Below are 19,814 nucleotides of genomic sequence, written 5' to 3' on the forward strand. Positions count from 1 at the left end.
TGTACCATAACTCATAATGGTGGTTTGATCATAGCAGCTCTAGGTCTGGAGCTACACTGTCATATAATGCAGTTTTAGAATACAGATTAATTGCATTGAAAAGTTTCATCTATGCTGATGATCGTGGTATCACTGCTCAAGCAGGGTACTTTAAAATGGTTGAACAGAAGCTCTCAGAAGTTTTAGGTGCTCTTACTGCCAATTACAGAGAAAACCAACTGATTCCTAATCCATCTAATATGCAGACATGTGCTTTTCATCTCAAGAACAGACAAGCATCTCGAGCTCTGAGGATTACCAGAGAAGGAATCCCACTGGAGTATTGCAGCACTCCAAAATACCTGGGCGTTACTCTGGACCATGCTCTGACTTATAAGAAGCACTGCTTGAATATCAAGCAAACAGTGGGTTCTATAAATAATATTGTACGAAAGCTGACTGGCACAAACTGCATTAAATGGCAGTTTAAATCCAGTTTGGGAAACAAACAAGGTCTGAATCCAAAAGAGCCCTCTAATTCTGCAGCAACGGATAATTGAGAGGAATATTGACTCTGATAATGGAGGCTGTACATTGCCTGCATGACTAGTAGCGAAAAAGCATGAACTGATGGCCATCCACTACTCAATTTATGTAATAGAACCGTGTGCTCTTCAAGAAAGCCAGTACTAATCTAGGATCTCAGACACTTTGGGTGGGGTGGGAAAAAGGGCAATGCAAGCAACTGTCTCATTTACTTAAATGGTTTTCATTTAGTAGCCCAAGTGCAAGGGAGGGGTCATTTGCATGTTCCGATGAGCTACAATTTGCCTCACTTTCCATAACCAGTGCATCATCCAATAATTAAGGGCCTCTACAAAAAACCCTAGGAGTGTAGCAAAGATTCTCATCTAGCTGCCTTCTCAGCCACAACTTGCATGAATGCATTATAAGTAACCTTGGTTATCCATAATGACTTCCATTGTTTATTAAATGGGAAAAAAACCAAGTTGCATCCAAAAAAAATAGTGTGACTGGGATTTTAAGAGGAGGGAAGGATGTAGCAATATTTCGTTATTTTTAATCTACTATTAAAAGGAAATTTTAGAGAAATTTTGGGTGGCTTTTTTCAAGCATTCTGCCATTGTGTCCCCAATTACCACCACCTTAATCACTGTGTTGTCAAAGGCTTTCATGGCCGGAATCCCTGGCTTGCTGTGAGTTTTCCGGGCTGTCTGTCCATGTTCCAGAAGCATTCTCCCCTGACATTTCTCCCAAATCTATGGCAGGCATCCTCAGAAGTTGTGAGGTATGTTAGAAAATAGGCAAGAGAGGTTTATATACCTGTAGAATAAGGTCCAAAGTGGGAGAAAAAAAGTCTGCTTGAAGCAAGTGTGAATGTTGCAATTGGCCAGCTTGATTAGCACTGAATGGCACTGTAGATTCAAAGCCTGGGGAATTCAAGATAGGAAACAATCAGGGCCAGCTAACACATCCTAACAAATGATTCCCCTAGGCAGGAAGCAGCCAGGCTTAGAAGCTGCAGTGCCATTCAATGTTAATCAAGGTGGCCAATTGCAAAATTAACACTTGCCTCTAACAGACAAGAGTTTTGTTGTTTTCATGGCCGGAATCACTGGGTTGTTGTAGGTTTTTTCGGGCTATACGGCCATGTTCTAGAGGCATTCTCTCCTGATGTTTCACCTGCATCTATGGCAAGCATCCTCAGAGGTAACCTCACCACCTCTGAGGATGCTTGCCATGGATGCAGGTGAAACGTCAGAGGAGAGAATGCCTCTAGAACCCACTCTGGGCATTATTCTACAGGTATATAAACCTAATCTGCCTAGTTTCCAACAGACCTCACAACCTCTGAAGATGCCTGCCATAGATGTGGCTGAAATGACAGGAGAAAATGCTTCTGGAACATGGCCATACAGCCTTGAAAACTCAAAGCAACCTTAATCATGACTTATTGGCATAGTGCCACCAGTATGCAATGTATGAATTCTACAAAACCTTTGCTTGCTCCCCTCCAGAAAGAGAAAGTAATGGAATTAAGAAAACTGGAACCATCCCTGCAAAAAAAGTGGTGACGGTGTATGTTAACTAATTTCCTTGGAAAGGGTTTTTAAGTCTATAACAAAAGCCTTTGAAAAAGCAACTACCAAGGTCCGGATCCTGTTGGTTTTACCTGACGACTTCCAAAGACAGAAGAATGTCAAGGCACAATCCCAAGGGAGCTGAAGAACAAAGCCCTCGATGCATAAATGCCCAGCACATATGTGCAACGCAGACTCCTTGAAATCAGGGCTGCCACTTAGACTGCTAATCGCCTTTCAGACTGCCCAGCTAGTAATCCTTCCAAGCAGATTTTGGATGGGAAGAAAAGCAGGAAGGGCAAAGGGAAGGGGAGGGGGGGAAGCAAGGTCCATTCATGCTCTCTGTGGGCTAATTCCTCTTATCGTTTCCAGAGTCTGGAAAGAAGCCAAATGCTGAATTTGAGATTGCTATGTTCACTTAATGTGAATTCTTTACTCAACTGTCTCAGACTCACTCTTGTTTTTTTCTACTTCCCAAATCTCTCCTTCAAGCTTCATGATGAAAGAAGAATGTCTTTGGAGACCTCACCTGTTCCCTCTTCTGGAAGAGTCTTTGGGGCAAAAGACTGGTGGCTAAACCAGTTTAAAGAGCTGATATGACTGTTATTTTAAACGAGCTTGGTTCACTTCATGAAAAAATATTCATGAATTTTCCTCTCGCCTCCCAGGAAGGGTGTGCCAATGTGCTGAGACATCTAGTTGAAAAAAACTAGTTTTTCCAGTCCCAACATTTGGGAACAAAATAATAATAATAATTTTGTGCAAAAAAAAGTATTGCACACAATATAGTGCTTTACATATTTTTTTTTGCACAAAAACAATGTCATGAAATTTTCACAAGTACTAGAAATATGAAAAATCACCAAATGTGTGTGAAGAACCCTTTCACAAACTAATCGGTTGGGGAACAAATTTTGGTTTCCTTCCTGCACATAAAGATTTACATGCCTCCTAGCTCAGATACAACTACTTTGGAAATGTGATTTCTATTTCCTGTGCTGGTCTATGACCGAAATAAATGATTTGATTTGATTGATTTGATTTGAACTACTTTGGTTCAATGAACTGTGTGTTATTTCAGTCTCCATCTCTATTGGAATCCCATTTCACACTACAGGAGCCCCCAGTGGCCCAATGGGTTAAACCCTTGCGCCAGCAGGACTGGAGACTGACAGGTCGCACGTTCAAATCAGGGGAGAGCGTGGATGAGCTCCCTCTGTCAGCTCCAGCTCCCCATGTGGGGACATGAGAGAAGCCTCCCACAAGGATGGTAAAACATTAAATCAGGCTATACCCTGGGCAACGTCCTTGCAGACGGCCAATTCTCTCACACCAGAAGCGACTTGCAGTTTCTCAAGTCGCTCCTGACACCAAAAAAATAAAAATAAAATAACACTACTCCTTTCTTAGACCATCATTTCCTCTGCTGTTTGATCAGAGAAACTGTGGCATGAGGGATCCCTGTAAACAAGAGTCTTGTACTAAAATATAGAAATAAAAGTCCATGTAAATGTAATGCAAAGCTGCAATAAAGCCTTAAAGAAAAGATTGAGATTCCTTTACCAGCCTGAGAAGCCTGTTTCTTTGGCGCCATGTGTTCTTTTGCCAGGTTATACACCTTCTCTAACCTGAAGAAAAGACAGAAATGTATGTTACTTGTTGTTTCCAATTCATTATTATCCTAAAGTGAACCTATCACAAGGTTTTCTTGAACAGATTTGTTCAGAGGCGCTTTTGCGTTTCTGAAATTCAGAGGGTAGGACTTGGCCAAAGCTGCCCATTTAAACCCTGGTCTCCAGAGTCATAACCCAGCACTCAGATCACTACACAACACTACACAAACACACACACATCCTTATCAGTTAATTGATCTAATTCAAAACACCATAATGATACTCTGGAAAATATAAACCACTCATCCTTAAAATTATACCCACTTTCCCTGCCGAAGAGCTTTGTTCAGAAACTTCCTCACTGATTGAATTGCCATAATTTTCTTGACATTTTCTTATGGGTGCCTTAAGTACCTCCCCACTTAAGCGGTACCTATTTATCTATTCACACTGCTGTTTTCGAAACTGCTAGGTAGGCAGAAGCTGGGCTAAAGGCCAGGAGCTCACCCTGACCCAGGCTTCGAACTGGTAACCTTTTGGTTGGCAAGATTTACTGCCATTGGTGGTTAACCTGCTGTGCTAAAGCCCAACCTACTAGGGATAGAAATCACGTAGCTGATTTTTCATTCATTGGTGAAGACTCCAGAAGAGAAAATAAATGCTCCCAAATGGGGGAAGATGGGACTTCCGTCCCTCAAATGGGAGAACTGTATCTAAGTGGCAGAGACCTCCACCAAAAACCATCCTTCCCTGTTTATTTTAGTCAAAAATCCATTTAAAGACTGAACCTCAACCATGATTAATATTCTGGTCACCTCCAGTTTTATTATAAAGGACTGGTGGGGCTCCAACAGAGTTCCAAGGCTGGAGAAAATGTCCCCAGAACTCATGGAAAATACCCGTCTACATGAACCCACAGACATTTGAGTAGCACTTTGATGCGCTCTGTTTGGCCAAACCAATGGCTCTTCAAATCAATCTGCCAATTTAGGGCCACTGCCAAGCTTCACGTTGCTCGCTCTCCACAGCACCCCCCTCCTCACCCTGTTCCCTGGGAAAGGTAAATCAAACCATTTACTTGGCCTGGATCCCCATCCAGAGCATCTGCTGCCTTTGGACCACGTCCGGATGCTTCCTGACAAAATCCTCGTCGTACTGGAGCTTGAATTCCCAGCCTCTGTTTATCCTCAGGAAAGACATGTGCTCCAAGAAGTCCTTCACATCCTCTGGGCCAAGCTAGAAAAAAAGCAAGTATTTGTCAGAAATATTAAAAATTAACTAATTTTGGTTACAAAAATGTGAGTCAAGCGGTGAAAAGGTTAAATGGATGCAGTGACTCAATATAAGCAGGTGTGCCTGTTGCTTAGCAATGCCTCAGTCTGAGAGGACTCTCAGTGTGAGAGAAACCTCTCTGTATGAGAGATTGCCTCAGTGAGAGAACACCTCAGTCTGTGAGAAGGCTTCTCCGTGAGGCAGGCCTTAAAGTCTACGAGTAGGTTGAGCGTGACAAGGTCTGTTGTGAGAAGCTTCGGCAAAAGAAGCCTCAGGTTGAAGACCTCATGTGTAAAGCTACTGTGTGAAGATCCTGAGTAAGATTGGTGTGAGAGGAAGCTCTGTGGGAGTGAAGCTGTTTATCTGCATGAGAAAGAAGCCCAGCGTGGAAGCAAAGAAGGAAGTATAAAGAACTTAACATGTGTTTTGGAAACCTAGTTCTTGTAACTAGTGCAACCATATTATTTTACTACAAAGAAAAGCCTCCTAATGAAGAGATAACATTGGTCTATGTGTTTTTGTACTTTTGATCACTTTGGGCTACTGATGCTGGGTCACGTTGCTGCTAATAAGTTACTCTGCTATACATTTATGGGGAGGGTCTTTTGTTAATAAGGCTACTCGCTCAACAGTATTTATGTTTATACAAGCAGTCCCCATGTTACAAACAAGATAGCTTCTGTAGGTTTAACTTGAATTTGTATATAAGTAAGAGCAGGTACATTTTTAAGTGTAACTCCAGCCAAATAGATATATATCCCCATGATAATTTTCAGGACTGCATAGATTTCCCTCACTTTCTGTTGTCTCAGCCCTATTCTTAACTATGAGTCATTCATAAGTTGGATTTTGTAACTCAAGAGACTGACTATATACTGATGTAAAGTATATTTCATTGGTTGATTGGAATAATAACCAAGAGCCTTATGTGATCAGCAACCCTTCACAGCATCCAAGTGAGCTCTCAAATATCAGAAATGGAAACCTGAACTGGGGAAAAGCCTACTCCCACTTTGTAGATCAATGGAAGTCTCAACCAGATCTTCTGAGGTGTGAACTCCTACAAGAACTAGAGCTTTTTTTTTTTTTGTTTAAATCAGTGGTTCTCAACCTTTGGGTGTCCAGGTGTTTTGGCCTACAACTCCCAGAAATCCCGGCGGGTTCACCAGCTGTTAAGATTTCTGGGAGTTGAAGGTCAAAGCATTTGGGGACCCACAGGTTGAGAACCACTGGTTTAAATGAATCCAAATCAGAATGGGGTGCTCTACACAGAATACCTAGACATAGACTTCATCTGACATCTTTCCTGAAACTTCCCATTTGGGTGAACCACAAGATTTTGTCGTATTTGGAATATTTTGAAGATTGGGTCTGGAGACAGGAGTTTGAGTAGAACATCAAGCCTGAACCCCATTCAATTCACTGTAAAAGAAACGTACTTTTGTAACCGTTGCAACTTCTTTCCGTACAACCCAGCGGTCTTGTGTGAACTTCCACATCTGAGAAGAGATAGTTTAAATTATATACACACACACATAAAACTTTGACACGTTTACTTGGCTTATTTTAGGGCAAGGATGTGGAAAATCTTTCTCTCTTCCAATATTTTGGCCCTCAATTAGTCTCCACTCACCATCATGAGTGGGAAGAAGCAGCTGTCAGGGAATTTATGTCTATAACTAGACTAGAGACCCTTTCTCTATATGACATGAAACAATCAGATCACATAAGACTTGTAATAAGTAAGCAAACATATTTGGTATCTCCCATAGATCACTTCAAGTCTGAAACTAGTATGCATCCAGGGTTGACTATTTCTTTCACTGAGCCCATTTTCTTAGTAAAGGTAAAGGTTTCCCCTTTGACATTATGTCTAGTTGTGTCCAACTCTGGGGAGCAATGTTGGAAGCTTCAGATGGTCCAGCGCTCGGCGGCCAGGTTGCTAACGGGAGCGGCACTCAGGGAGCATACCACTCCTCTGCTGAACCAGCTCCACTGGCTGCCAATCCGCTACCGGGCACAATTCAAGGTGCTGGCTTTAGCCTATAAAGCCCTAAACGGTTCTGGCCCTGCTTACCTCTCCGAACGCATCTCCACCTATGAACCGACCAGAACATTAAGATCGTCTGGGGAGGCCCTGCTCTCGATCCTGCCTGCGTCACAGGAGCGCTTGGCGGGGACGAGAGACAGGGCCTTCTCAGTGGTGGCCCCTCGGCTATGGAATGCCCTACCGGCAGACATCAGACAGGCACCTTCGCTGCTGACGTTTCGGAGAATGGTTAAGACCTGGCTTTATGAACAAGCGTTTGGTTAAGCAGTGCAACCAATCATAGGAAGACGGTAAATGGAACATAGGAATGGCACAAGGATTATGAGAACGGATCTGATTTCAACTGAGGCGTTATGTTATGTCTGTTTTGCTGTTCTGTCTTGTTGATTGTTAACTGTTGTGGATTGATGCTGTTGATCCTGTTTGTTGCATTGTTATGTTTTAATTGCACTGACACTGTTTGATAATTGTACCATGTAAACCGCATTGAGTTGCCTGTTAAGGGCTGAAAAATGCGGTATAGAAATAAAGCAAATAATAATAATAATAATAATGTTCATCTCCATTTCTAAGACGAAGAGCAGGCGTTGTCCGTAGACACCTCCAAGGTCATGTGGCCAGCATGACTGCATGAAGCACCATTACCTTACCATTCCCTTGATCTACTCACATTTGCATGTTTTCGAACTGCTAAGTTGGCAGAAGCTGGGGCTAACAGTAGGAGCTCACCCCGCTCCCTGGATTCGAACTGCTGACCTTTCAATCAGCAAGTTCATCAGCTCAGTGGTTTAACCCGCTGCACCAGCAGGGGCTCTCCAGTTTTCTTATGCTTTCCATTTAAATAAGTCTATGCCTATTTAATATACTGGGGTTAGTTGAAAAGGCAAGTTTATCTCCTCTCGCAGCCCTCAGTTTTATTGTTTATCCACAACAATATAGGATTCTGGAGGTAGTTGAAACTTACAGAGGTGCACATAAAAATCTCACCTAGACAGAGAACAAGGAAGAAACTGAAGGAATGTTTCACTATCAGTTAAGTAAGGTATATTTATACCAGGTATGGGCAAACTTGGGCCCTCCGGGTGTTTTGGACTCCAACTCCCACAATTCCTAACAGCCTCAGGCCCCTTCCTTTTCCCCCTCAGCCGCTTAAGCGGCTGAGGGGGAAAAGGAAGGGGCCTGAGGCTGTTAGGAATTGTGGGAGTTGGAGTCCAAAACACCCGGAGGGCCCAAGTTTGCACAGGTCTGATCTATACCGATAGTGACTGTCAAGACATTCCTGAATTTGTGGTGTTATTTTTCTTGCCAGCCCCACGTGGAGAAGCCGAGGCTTGCTCCTGCAAAGTATATGTCCTTTCAATGAACTACAGCCCAAGGGAGAGTCAAGATAATAGATGTCTTTCATACTCACCACAAAATCTCTTCCGCGGCAAAGAACTTCTGCTGGGACTCCGCTGTGTGGGCTGGAGGTGTCCTTTGGGTAGAGGACATCGCTGTTTGTGAAGACAAAGCCTTGTGAGTTGCAGCTCCTTGTGTTATTAATACAATGGCTCCAGGCACCTGCCCGGTGGCACCTTCTCATTCAGCCTGGATTAGAAACTGCTCAAATATCTCAAAAGAGAACTCAAAGCTCCCTTTTTAATGTAATTTTGATGCTGTTGCTTATGTTTTGGTTTTATTTTGCTGTAATATGTTGTCCAGGCTTGGCCTCACGTAAGCCGCCCCGAGTCCCCATTGGGGAGATTGTGGCGGGGTATAAATAAAGATTATTATTGATCTATTACACTTTAAGGGATTTCACAAAGCAAATAGTACATTAAAACTGGTCATGTCAGGCCTGGCAGGGATACATACAAAATGCACTCAAGAGGGGGAGAAAAACTCAAAAGGACCTTTTTTAATACATTATTTTATATTGTTTCAAAATCTAAATACTGCACCTACTACTCAAAGCTTGGAAAGCTTTTTTTTTGAATGCTCATACCTTCCAAAATTTCAATTGTGTCTTAAGCCATATCAGAAAAACATCTAAAACCTGCTATTTTATGCACAGAAGCTCTGGAATGTATGGACTGGGTTTAAGAAAGCCTTCAAAAAAGCCACAAAATGTATTTCCTCGCAAGTGTGGCTGGTGGGGATGAGAGACAGGGCCTTCTTAGTGGTAGCCCCTCGGTTGTGGAACTCCATTCCTAGCGACATCAGATCAGTCCCCTCTTTATCAGCCTTCAGAAGGAGAGTCAAAACCTGGCTCTGGGACCATGCTTTTGAAAAATAGGGCAGTGCAGTAATCTTAATGTGGAATTATGGGCAAGAGATCATGGAATGGCTTTAGACCTTGGACTCTGGATGGCGTATTTTAACCTTGAATGTATTTTAATCATGTTTATTATATTGTAATTTTATTTAGGTGATTTTTGTATGTTTTGAGGCACTGTGTAGGTACCATTTGGAAGCTGCCTTGAGTTCCCCCCGGGGTAAAGAAAGGTGGGCTATAAATACGGTAAATAAATAAATTTACCGGTAATAGTAAGTCCCATCTCCCTCCTAGTTAGCTATTTGAGTGCAAACTACTTTTGCATTTGAACTCAGTTTCTAGCAAACTGAACGAAGGAGGAAAGGGGAAATGTGACAGAGAAATCAGAACTTTTTTTCAATATTTTAATTATTTTTTAAAGAAATTAGAACATTTTAAAACCAGATGAGAAACTTAGATAGATGAGAATTTACCAGTACTGTAAAGTCAGTCAAACAGCCGGTAGGCTGTCAGGAATTGTGGGAGTTGAAGTCCAAAACACCTGGAGGACCGAAGTTTTCTCATGCCTGTTTTATTTACTCCCCAATCTCTCCAGAAAAAAGGGAATTTGGGCATCTTGTTCAGTCTACATAAGAGTCAAGCTTCTTAACTCACAAATAAGGAACATCCCTTGCAGTAAGGGACCCCTGGTAACCCCAAGTAGAGGAAATACTTCATTTTTGTGCAACTACTTCTAATTCAATTCCAAAGTAGCACAGTTATAAAGAACAAAGTAGATCACATTTGTAAATATGCAATAGATACATGGCCTGCTGGAAGCTCTCCAACACATGTTAATAATTTGGCACCCCATTTGACTCTGCAGCCCCCCAAAAAGCAAAAGAAGAACAATAGAGTCTATTTTGTAAAGAGACACAGAACAAAAGGGCGCTTTACCTTTTCACCACCCAGTTTCCTTGCACCAACAGCGCCACCTGCTGGATGCAACGCAAGGCTGCTGTGGGATCCGTCCCAGAAGCCAAGAGGCTCATCAGGTTTGCAAATGCAATGACTTTCACTGAAGGTGAAAACACACAAAACAGAATGCTTCAGGGATTCCGAAAATGATATAACTCTGCTTCCCTTTTGGCATGTGAGACTAAAACCCCAATATGCCACAGCCAAGATGGCTGGGAGAATGGGAGATGTAATCCAACACATCTGGAGAACAATATCAGGGACTTGGGGTTTTCAGGGTTAGAAGAATAAGGCCTCCGCAATTTCAGGGAAGATGATACATCTGGTCTCCTTGCTCACTCTGAATTTAGCTGTAACTCTCATACTAGTATTGGGAGGATGGATTTGTTGAAATTCAGCCCCACACTGCCCAAGTCTCAAGTCCTCAACAAGGAGCAGATAGTTTAGAATAGTCTGAGGGTTTCCCTTCCCCTTCCTATGTCTCCTGAATGACAGTTGGGAATGTATCCTTTTATTTATTTATTGGCTGGAATGGCAATATAGCTGATGATATTGTATTATTGTTTTGATTAATGTTTATGTACTGTTTAATTAATGCTTTATGTATTTTAATTTTGTTGTATTATTGTAATTTTTTATATGAAGCGGCATTGAATCGCTGCCTAATGTAAGCCATCCGGAGTCCCAATTCGGGGTTGAGAAGAGACGGGTAGAAATATATAAATAAATAAATATTTACAACAGTTATATGCTGCCCTTCTCAACCCGAAGGGAACTCAGAGCAGCTTACAAGATATATATATACATACAATATATTATATTATTAGCATAGTACAATATCAGTATTATATATTACTATATTGTGCTATACCATTGTATTATACCATTCTTCTCTTTTTGACTGGTTGTTTAAAATGGATACAATGGAGAGTATGTGCTGTGTGCTTTGAGATCTCTCTCTGCGTGTGTGTCAGAGAGATGTAGTCATTGGTGTTTTTCTCTTCTCTTTGAAACCTTAGAAGAGAATAGCTCAAACTCAGATTTTTATTATTAAGAAATGCAGTTATTTCTTATTATTGTAAATAAACCTTCTGTGATTTTTAAGATTGAACTCTGCAACTTTGCCTGCCTAAGCTCTAAATTCTTTATAGCCACATCACATGGCACTTCAAGCTCAGCTCACTAGTGTATCCTGTTTATTTTTGTATGCTCTGCTTTATTTTGTATTCTGTTTAGTTTTGGATGCTGTGCTTTATTTTAGCGTAGTTTTCCCTAACAGGAGCCCCCGGTGGCGCAATGGGTTAAACCCTTGTCCCGGAAGGACTGAAGACAGACAAGTCAGAGGTTCGAATCCGGGGAGAGCGCGGATGAGCTCCCTCTGTCAGCTCCAGCTCTCCATGCAGGGACATGAGAGAAGCCTTCCACAAGGATGGTACAAACATCAAAACATCCAGGTGTCCCCTGGGTGACGTTCTTGCAGACGGCCAATTCTCTCACACCAGAAGCGACTTGCAGTTTCTCAAGTTGCTCCTGACACGAAATTAAAAAATAAGTTTTCCTAACAGGATTTTCTCAGCAAAAGTGAACAGGTTTGAGTTTTACCAGTAATAACAGAAGTTTTTTAAATTGTTGCATTCTTGAAATTAAGACCCATTAGTTCAGTGTTTCTCAACCTGTGGGTCCCCAGGTGTTTTGGCCTACAACTCCCAGAAATCCCAGACAATTTATCAACTGGTAGGATTTCTGGGAGTTGAAGGCCAAAACACCTGGGGACCCAAAGTTGAGAAACACTGCCATTAGCTTTACCAAAGACCTGTTCCTCAGGGGAATGAAAACTGCTAGAACTGATCTGATGCTCTGCATCAACCTTTACATTTTTAGTTTGTCTCCTTAGGAACCTGATTACAGAGACAATAAATACCCATAATTCAAAGAACTTAGTTTTTAGGAGCACTGACAAGCACAACAAATGCCACAATAACATACCATTTTTCATCAAGATCTTGATTTGATCAGCAAGGGGCAGAGTCCTCAGCTGAGCCATGGAGAGGACGTTGCTAGGAGCCACAGGTTTGTCCCTGCAGGACAAGGAAATGTGTTAAGACAACAACAAAAAATCATACCAACATATTGATTTCTCTTGGAGGACAGCCCTAGAAACGAAGCAGGAGGAGAGGGCATAACTACATTGGCAAATAAAGGTTGGGCCTCCATGAGACAAAGTTCTTGGGCATTGTGACCTACAGATTGCCAGAAATTATCCAGAAAGCCCTTGGGTTGTATCTATGCTGTAAAACAAATCCCCCTTAACTGCTCTGGCACAATGTTATGAAATCGTGTAGTTTTACAAGATCTTCTCTGCCAAAGGATGCTGATGACTCACCCAACTACAACTCCCAGGATCCCATAGCATTGAGCCCTGACCATTAAATGAGAGGTGATGTCCCTCAAACAGGAGCTCTAGGTGCTCCTGAAGGAGATTCCCCTTTTCCTTTGACTCAGCACTAAGATCACCATATTACACAAATTGGGAAGGTAATTCAGCTAAAAAAGGTGAACATTAGTTTCATACAGTACTTGAGTAAATACAAAATCTAAGCCTTTGCTGTAGAGCTGAAGAGCCCGCCATCCCCATGCACTTACTTCTCCTCTTCCACGCTTGGCGGCACCAGCATCATCAGGTACTCACTGGAGAAAGACAAAGAACACATCCTCACAACACTGCCATTCAGTGGCTTTGTTCTCTAAAGTGTTCCACAAAGAAGGCACAGAGAATCTTTGTTGTGGGTGGTCTTGGGTCCTGTCTACTAGGAGAAAAATCCCCATGGTCTTAGATGGAGAGAAGTCAAGGCAGGCACAGCATCAACGGTGCCTCAGCCCTAGACGTAGATGAAAGGTTCTTAATCTCCATCCCATCAACACTGGAAGGACTACCAGTTGCATTTGCTTGATCTGGAAATCCAGACTGGCTAGAAGGAAGGTCATACATGCCCTATCAGTTTGGGATGGAATATGTGTGGCTTTGCATTTTATCAAGTAGGTTTGAGCAGCATTTTCCAATTCAGATATACCGAATGTTGCTAGTCCCTCTGGATATAATAATAATAACTATAATAATGATAATACATAGTTAAGGTTTGAGTTATTGGTACCAAAGTTTCTGCTAACAACAATAACAAAACCCCGTGTGCCTATAATGTCCTCCAGAATGGATAGTTAAGACTGCATTGTTTACAGAGACAGGATGGATTAGCTGAATATTTAACAGAACAAAATGTATGTATTGTTTTTGTAAGATTCTGACCGACATTAATTACGCAGTCAACTAAAATACATTGATGATATTAAATAGTTGATAGGAGTCTATCTCCTTTGTCATCTCACAGATTAACAGATCAGTTCTATGTATCTCAACAAATTCAATGATGTTTCAGTCCCAAATACACTTTACGACACCCTAATTCATGGTTTCACTTTCACATGCTCAATAATAATAATAATAATAATAATAATAATAATAAGAAGAAGAAGAAGAAGAAGAAGAATCTGCAAGGAAGCAGATGAAATAATAGATCATATCCTCAGCTGCTGCAAGAAGATCGTGCAGACAGACTACAAGCAGAGGCACAACACCGTTGCTCAGATGATTCATTGGAATTTGTGCCACAAATATCATCTGCCTGCGTCAAAAAACTGGTGGGACCACAAGCCAGAAAATGTTACAGAGAATGAACACTCTGGGACTTCCGGATTCAGACAGACAGAGTTTTGGAGCACAACACTCCTGACCTCACGATCGTGATAAAAAACGAAGTATGGACTGTCGATGTTGCAATTCAGGGTGACAGCAGGATTGAAGAGAAACAACTGGAAAAGCTGACACGATGTGAGGATTTAAAGATTGAACTGGCACAACCTAGTAAAGACTCTGGCACAACCTAGTAAAGTTGGTCCCAGTGGTGATCGGCACACTGGGTGCAGTGCCTAAAGACATTGGCCTGCACTTAAACACAAGATTACCATCTGCCAGCTGCAGAAGGCCACCTTACTGGGATCTGCACACATTATTTGCCGATACATCACATAGTCCTAGACACTTGGGAAGTGTCCGATGTGTGATCCAACACAACAGCCAGAGAGTGTCTGCTGTGGACTCATCTTGTTATGTTTCTAATAATAATAATAATAATAATAATAATAATAATAATAATAATATCCTGCTTTCCTCTCTGATATCCACAGGAGATTTTGGAATTTATCTCCTTAAGGATATGGAGTTTTGGGGTTCAATGCCATCTGTATGAAGATGACGTTCAACTCTATCACGCCTTTCCACCTGCTGTTGAGGAGGTTGTTCAGGTCCTGAATGGGTGCTTGGTGGCAGTGACTGCCTGGATGAGGGCGAACAAATTGAAACTGAATCCAGACAAAGACAAGAGGTACTCCTGATCAGCTGAAAGGCTGAACAGGGTATAGAGACGGGGTTACACTCCCCCTGAAATCACAGGCTTGCAGCCTAGAACCCCAGGTCTCGGCAGTGGCCAGGGGACCATTAGCACAATTAAAACTTGTGTGCCAGTTGCACCAGTACCTTGGGAAGTCAGACTGTCCACTGTAGTCCATGCTCTTGTTTTATACCGAATAGACTACTGCAACGCACTCTACATGGGGTTGCCTTTGAAGACTGTTCGGAAGCTTCAAGTGGTCTAATGGGTGGCAGCTGGCTTCCTTACTGGAGCAACATACAGGGAGCATCCAACCCTACTGCTGCATCAGCTCTACTGGCTGCCAGTCTGCTACCGAGCACAATTCAAAGTGCTGGCTTTGGCCCATAAAGCCCTAAATGGTTCCAGCCCAATTTACCTGCCCAAATGTATCTCCTTCTATGAACCACCTTGGAGGTTAAGATCATCTGGGGAGGCCCTGCTCTCAGTCCCGCCTCCCTTGCAAGCACAGTTGGTGGGTACAAGGGACAGGGCCTTCTCAGTGGTGGCCCTTTGGCTATGGAACTCCCTCCCCAGTAATATTAGATCAGCTCCCTCCTGGCCTTCAGAGAGAAATTCAAAATGTGGCTTTGGGACCAAGCTTCTGGATAATAATTGTAGTGCAATAAATGGATATGGAATATGTGGAATGACTACTGGAATGGCCCAGATTATGATTGTAGATGGTGTGGTTTTTAACAGTTGATGTAATGCTTTAAATGTAAAAATATAGTAAATAAATAATGGGGACTGTACTAATATCTTACTGGGAATAAAGAGACTTGCTTCTGGTAAAACGTACAAGACTGTCTTATCAACTGAAGACAAGAAAGAATTGAGGATAAATAGCTACACACAGAGTTTAAGGAAACTTTCCGTAAAGAAATTCATCTGAATTTGAAAACAGAATCAGGACAGTAGGAGACGAGAGGGTCAAAACTTCCCATTCTGTGCCTTTCCCCCTCTCATTTTAAATTAGAATATAGGTTTCCCCTGAAGTAAGAACAGTTCCCCCCAAATAATTCAAGGAATTAAAAAGGTTGTGTGTGTTTTTTTTTACCTTGGGGATTTAATTAATTCGGTATTTCCAGCTATGCCGTGACCTTGACTAAACAAATACTGGCGTTCATGTTCCGAGCGGCTGTCCTAAGAAACATGGGGAGAAAGCCCAAGATTCATGATGGGATAGAGATTCCAAGCAATCTTTAGACATTTAATTGGTTTGCACATAAACAACCGCCCAGATCCCACTGTGTTTAAATCTCCATTTAAGTACTGTACAGTGTTACACAGAATAGCTGGAATTCTTTTCACATTGCTACCAGAGAGGCACGCAGGAGCTCAGAAACAAAGATGCCTAGCATTTTTTACTGCAAAAAAACCCCCATAAATTATATGTCCCAACGGATGAGACAATTCACTCGAAATGGAAGAACCTTTGTGTACCAGTCTACATTCCTTCAAACAACTAGTGTTAGTCCCATACACATAATCATGAATCATATATAAAGAGAGCTCATATTTCTATGGGAAGACTTGCTTTAAATGCCCTTCCTCCTCGTATTCTAAAGGAACATTTGGTTCGATAGAAACTAGGAGACCAAAGTGAAGCCTCCAGGGCCATTTTGTTACCCCAATGAGTCAAATTATTTGTTTTAAATAATGCCTTCTATATGGATATGCCTGGTATATTTTTGTCTTTCCTGGCCTATTTTAGGTCTAGAAGAGTCCCAGCAGATAACCTTATGCCAGGGGTCCTCAAACTTTTTAAACAGAGGGCCAGGTCACAGTCCCTCAAACTGCTGGAGGGCTGAATTAGATTTTTTTAAAAAACATGAATGAATTCCTATGCACACTGGACATATCTTATTTGTAGTGCAAAAAACACTTAAAACAATACAATAATTAAAACAAAAAACAATTTTAACAAATATAAAGTTATTAGTATTTCAATGGGAAGTGTGGGCCTGCTTTTGGCTGATGAGATAGGATTGTTGTTGTTGTTGTTGTGTGCTTTCAAGTTGTTTCAGATTTAGGTTGACCCTGAGCGAGGGCTGGGTAAATGACATTGGAGGGCCATATCCAGCCCTCGGGCCATAGTTTGAGGACCTCTGCCTTATGCAGTTGTTAAAAAGGCCTATTCCTGGTTTATAATAAAAATAATTTTTAAAATCAAGACAGTAAATAAAGAGCAACACTCAAAAAAAAGGAAACAATTAGGGCCAGCTAACACCTTCCAACAAAGGATTCCCCCAAGCAGGAAGCAGCCAGGCTTTGAAGCTGCAAGGCCATTTAATGCTGGATCACTCTAACAACCACCATGTCAGACTACACAGAGAAGCCACTGAAATCCACAAGCATGTGAACAATTACAATTAAAAAAAAAAAAGAAGAAACCACGAAAATGAACAAAATCTGGCTACCGGTATTTAAAAAGTCTAAAAATCAGGACAGTAAATAAAGACAGGTAACAATTAGGGTCAGCTAACACCTCCCAGCAAAGGATTCCCCCAGGCAGGAAGCAGCCAGGCTTTGAAGCTGCAAGGCCATTCAATGCTAATCAAGGTGACCAATTGCAACAGTCACACTTGCCTCCAGCAGACAAGAGTTCTTTCTCCCACCCTGGACATAATTCCACAGGTATATAAACCTCCCTTGTCTAGTTTCCAACTGACCTCACAACCTCTGAGGATGCCTGCCATAGATGTGGGCGAAATGTCAGGAGACAATGCTTCTGGAACATGGCCATACAACCACGAAAACTCACAGCAACCCAACAATTTTATTTCTCACCCACCTCTCCTGGTGGCTCAAGGTGGATTACAACACAGGTAAAAACACATAATAATCTTAAACATTCTATAAAATACCTATATTAAAATGTATTTCTAAAGAACACATATTATTTTATAGATAAAATATTTTACAGGCACTGGGTCTATAGATTCAACCTACCAATGAGCAAATATAATAAAACAGCTCTTTCTCTCTCTCACACACACACACATATACTTACACACACACAACCCCTACGGGAAAATGATGCAAACACTTACCTTTAAACCGTAATAATGGAGGTGGACCCAATGCTCCTCAGCTTGTCTTTTCTGCAAGAATTCATACGACTGAACTCGTCGCTGGCGCGCCTGCTCTGACTCTGGGCGGGAGAACCTCACCTGAAAAGTGTCATTACAAGTTGATAGGACCAAATCACCCCAAATAACACCGAACTTTATTTGTGTCATCGAAACCTTGTTCTTGTAAATAGTGCAACCATATTATTTTGCTACAAAGAAAAGCCTCCTAATGAAGAGACAACATTGGTCTGTGTGTTTTTGTTCTTTTTATCACTTTGGGCTCTGGTGCTGAGTTACACTGCTGCTTATAATACTCTGCTGTACATTTATGAGGAGGGTCTTATTAATAAGTCCACTCGCCCAACAATGTACTCCAACATTCCTCTCCACTGGTGGTGCTGGCTGGAGTTGACTGGACTTGCAGCCTAACACCTGGAGACCAACACCTGGAAAGAGTTGAGAAGATTCCAGCTAGCAGGGATGGATTAGACTTGGAATATTTTGTCTTTGACTAAGACAGCTTCCTATGGAACCAAGTGAAGCCAAGCTTACAGCTCATACATAGTTAGGAGGGGGTTTTGACGTACCGTAATCTGCTTGACATCTTCTTCGGCTTCATCTTGAGAAGAATCGCCAGCTGTGGCAAGAAAAATAAGACCATCAGTAATGAAAGCAATATAATGATCAAAGATCTGGAAAACCCCGTTGTGTTTTCTGGAGCTCTTGAAGGAACTACCTTGTCCTATTTTGCATCTCAGAAGCCTACAAACAGGATGAGAACATTATGGCTTGGGAATTATGGAAGTTAGGAATTTTTAAAACCCATAAGTTTTTGGGCCTTTTTTAGGCTGAAAAAGCCCCCCTCGGCTTATACTCGAGCCAAAGTTATTTATTATTTCATTCTATTTATTATTATTATATTTATTATTTTACTTTATTATTATATTTATTATTTTATTCTATTTTTATTACTACACTAGATGTACCTGCCATTTATTATTTTACTATTTAATATTATTATTACATTTATTATTTTACTCTATTATTATTACATTTATTATTTTTGTTTATTTTTATTTTTACATTTATTATTTTACTCTATTTATTATTATTATATTTATTATTTTACTATATTTTTATTACTACACTAGATGTACCTGCCATTTATTATTTTACTCTATTATTATATTTATTATTTTATTCTATTTTTATTACTACACTAGATGTACCTGCCATTTATTATTTTACTCTATTTATTATTATTATTATTCCATTTATCATTTTACTTTATTATTATTATATTTATTATTTTACTCTATTTTTATTATTACACTAGATGTACCTGCCATTTATTATTTTACTTTATTATTATTCCATGTATTATTTTTGTTTTTACATTTATTATTTTACTTTATTTATTATTATATTTATTATTTTACTCTATTTTTATTATTACACTAGATGTACCTGTCATTTATTATTTTACTCTATTATTATTATCTTTATTATTTTTAGTACACTAGATGTACCTGCCATTTATTATTTTACTCTATTTATTATTATTATTATTATTATTATTATTATTATTATATTTATTATTATTATATTTATTATTTTACTCTATTTTTATTACTACGCTAGCTGTACCCGCGATGAGTTGCTGTGGCCAACCTTCCCTCCCTCTTTCTCTCCTTTCTTTCTCTCCTTCCTTCCCTTTTTTCTTTCCTTCTCCCCTTCCTTCTCTTCCTCTTCCCTTTCCTCCCCCCTTTTCTTTCCCTTCACCTTTCTCTTCTCCTTTCTCTCCTTCCTTCCCTTTCCTTCCTTCATTCCCTTTTTTCTTTCATTCTCTCCTTCTTTTTCTTCCCTTCCTTCCTTCCTTTTCTTTCCCTTCCTCTTTCTTCCTTCTCTACTTATTCTTGGACTACAACTCTCAGATCAATCTATCTACCTACCTATCTATATCTATCTAATCCATCTATCTTATCTATCTGAGGGATTGCTGGGAGTTAGAGTCCAGGAAAGGGAA

At 40.8% G+C, this 19,814-nt stretch overlaps 1 protein-coding gene across 1 annotated transcript in view; it reads right to left on the bottom strand.

Moving 5' to 3' along the window:
• Positions 1 to 19,814, bottom strand: part of LOC137097864 (DNA-directed RNA polymerase III subunit RPC5-like) — a 48,287-nt gene that overhangs the window by 13,418 nt on the left and 15,055 nt on the right. Inside the window, exons 8-17 of the mRNA XM_067473080.1 lie at positions 18,376 to 18,425; positions 17,768 to 17,887; positions 15,772 to 15,857; positions 12,871 to 12,915; positions 12,214 to 12,305; positions 10,207 to 10,327; positions 8,428 to 8,509; positions 6,406 to 6,465; positions 4,773 to 4,930; positions 3,645 to 3,709 (exon numbers count right to left, since the gene is read on the bottom strand). Of these exons, the coding sequence (XP_067329181.1) occupies positions 3,645 to 3,709; positions 4,773 to 4,930; positions 6,406 to 6,465; positions 8,428 to 8,509; positions 10,207 to 10,327; positions 12,214 to 12,305; positions 12,871 to 12,915; positions 15,772 to 15,857; positions 17,768 to 17,887; positions 18,376 to 18,425 (879 nt within the window). The remainder of the gene's footprint in view (positions 1 to 3,644; positions 3,710 to 4,772; positions 4,931 to 6,405; positions 6,466 to 8,427; positions 8,510 to 10,206; positions 10,328 to 12,213; positions 12,306 to 12,870; positions 12,916 to 15,771; positions 15,858 to 17,767; positions 17,888 to 18,375; positions 18,426 to 19,814) is intronic.

Source organism: Anolis sagrei, chromosome X, assembly GCF_037176765.1.
Source record: "Anolis sagrei isolate rAnoSag1 chromosome X, rAnoSag1.mat, whole genome shotgun sequence".
Classification (NCBI taxonomy): Eukaryota; Metazoa; Chordata; class Lepidosauria; order Squamata; family Dactyloidae; genus Anolis; species Anolis sagrei.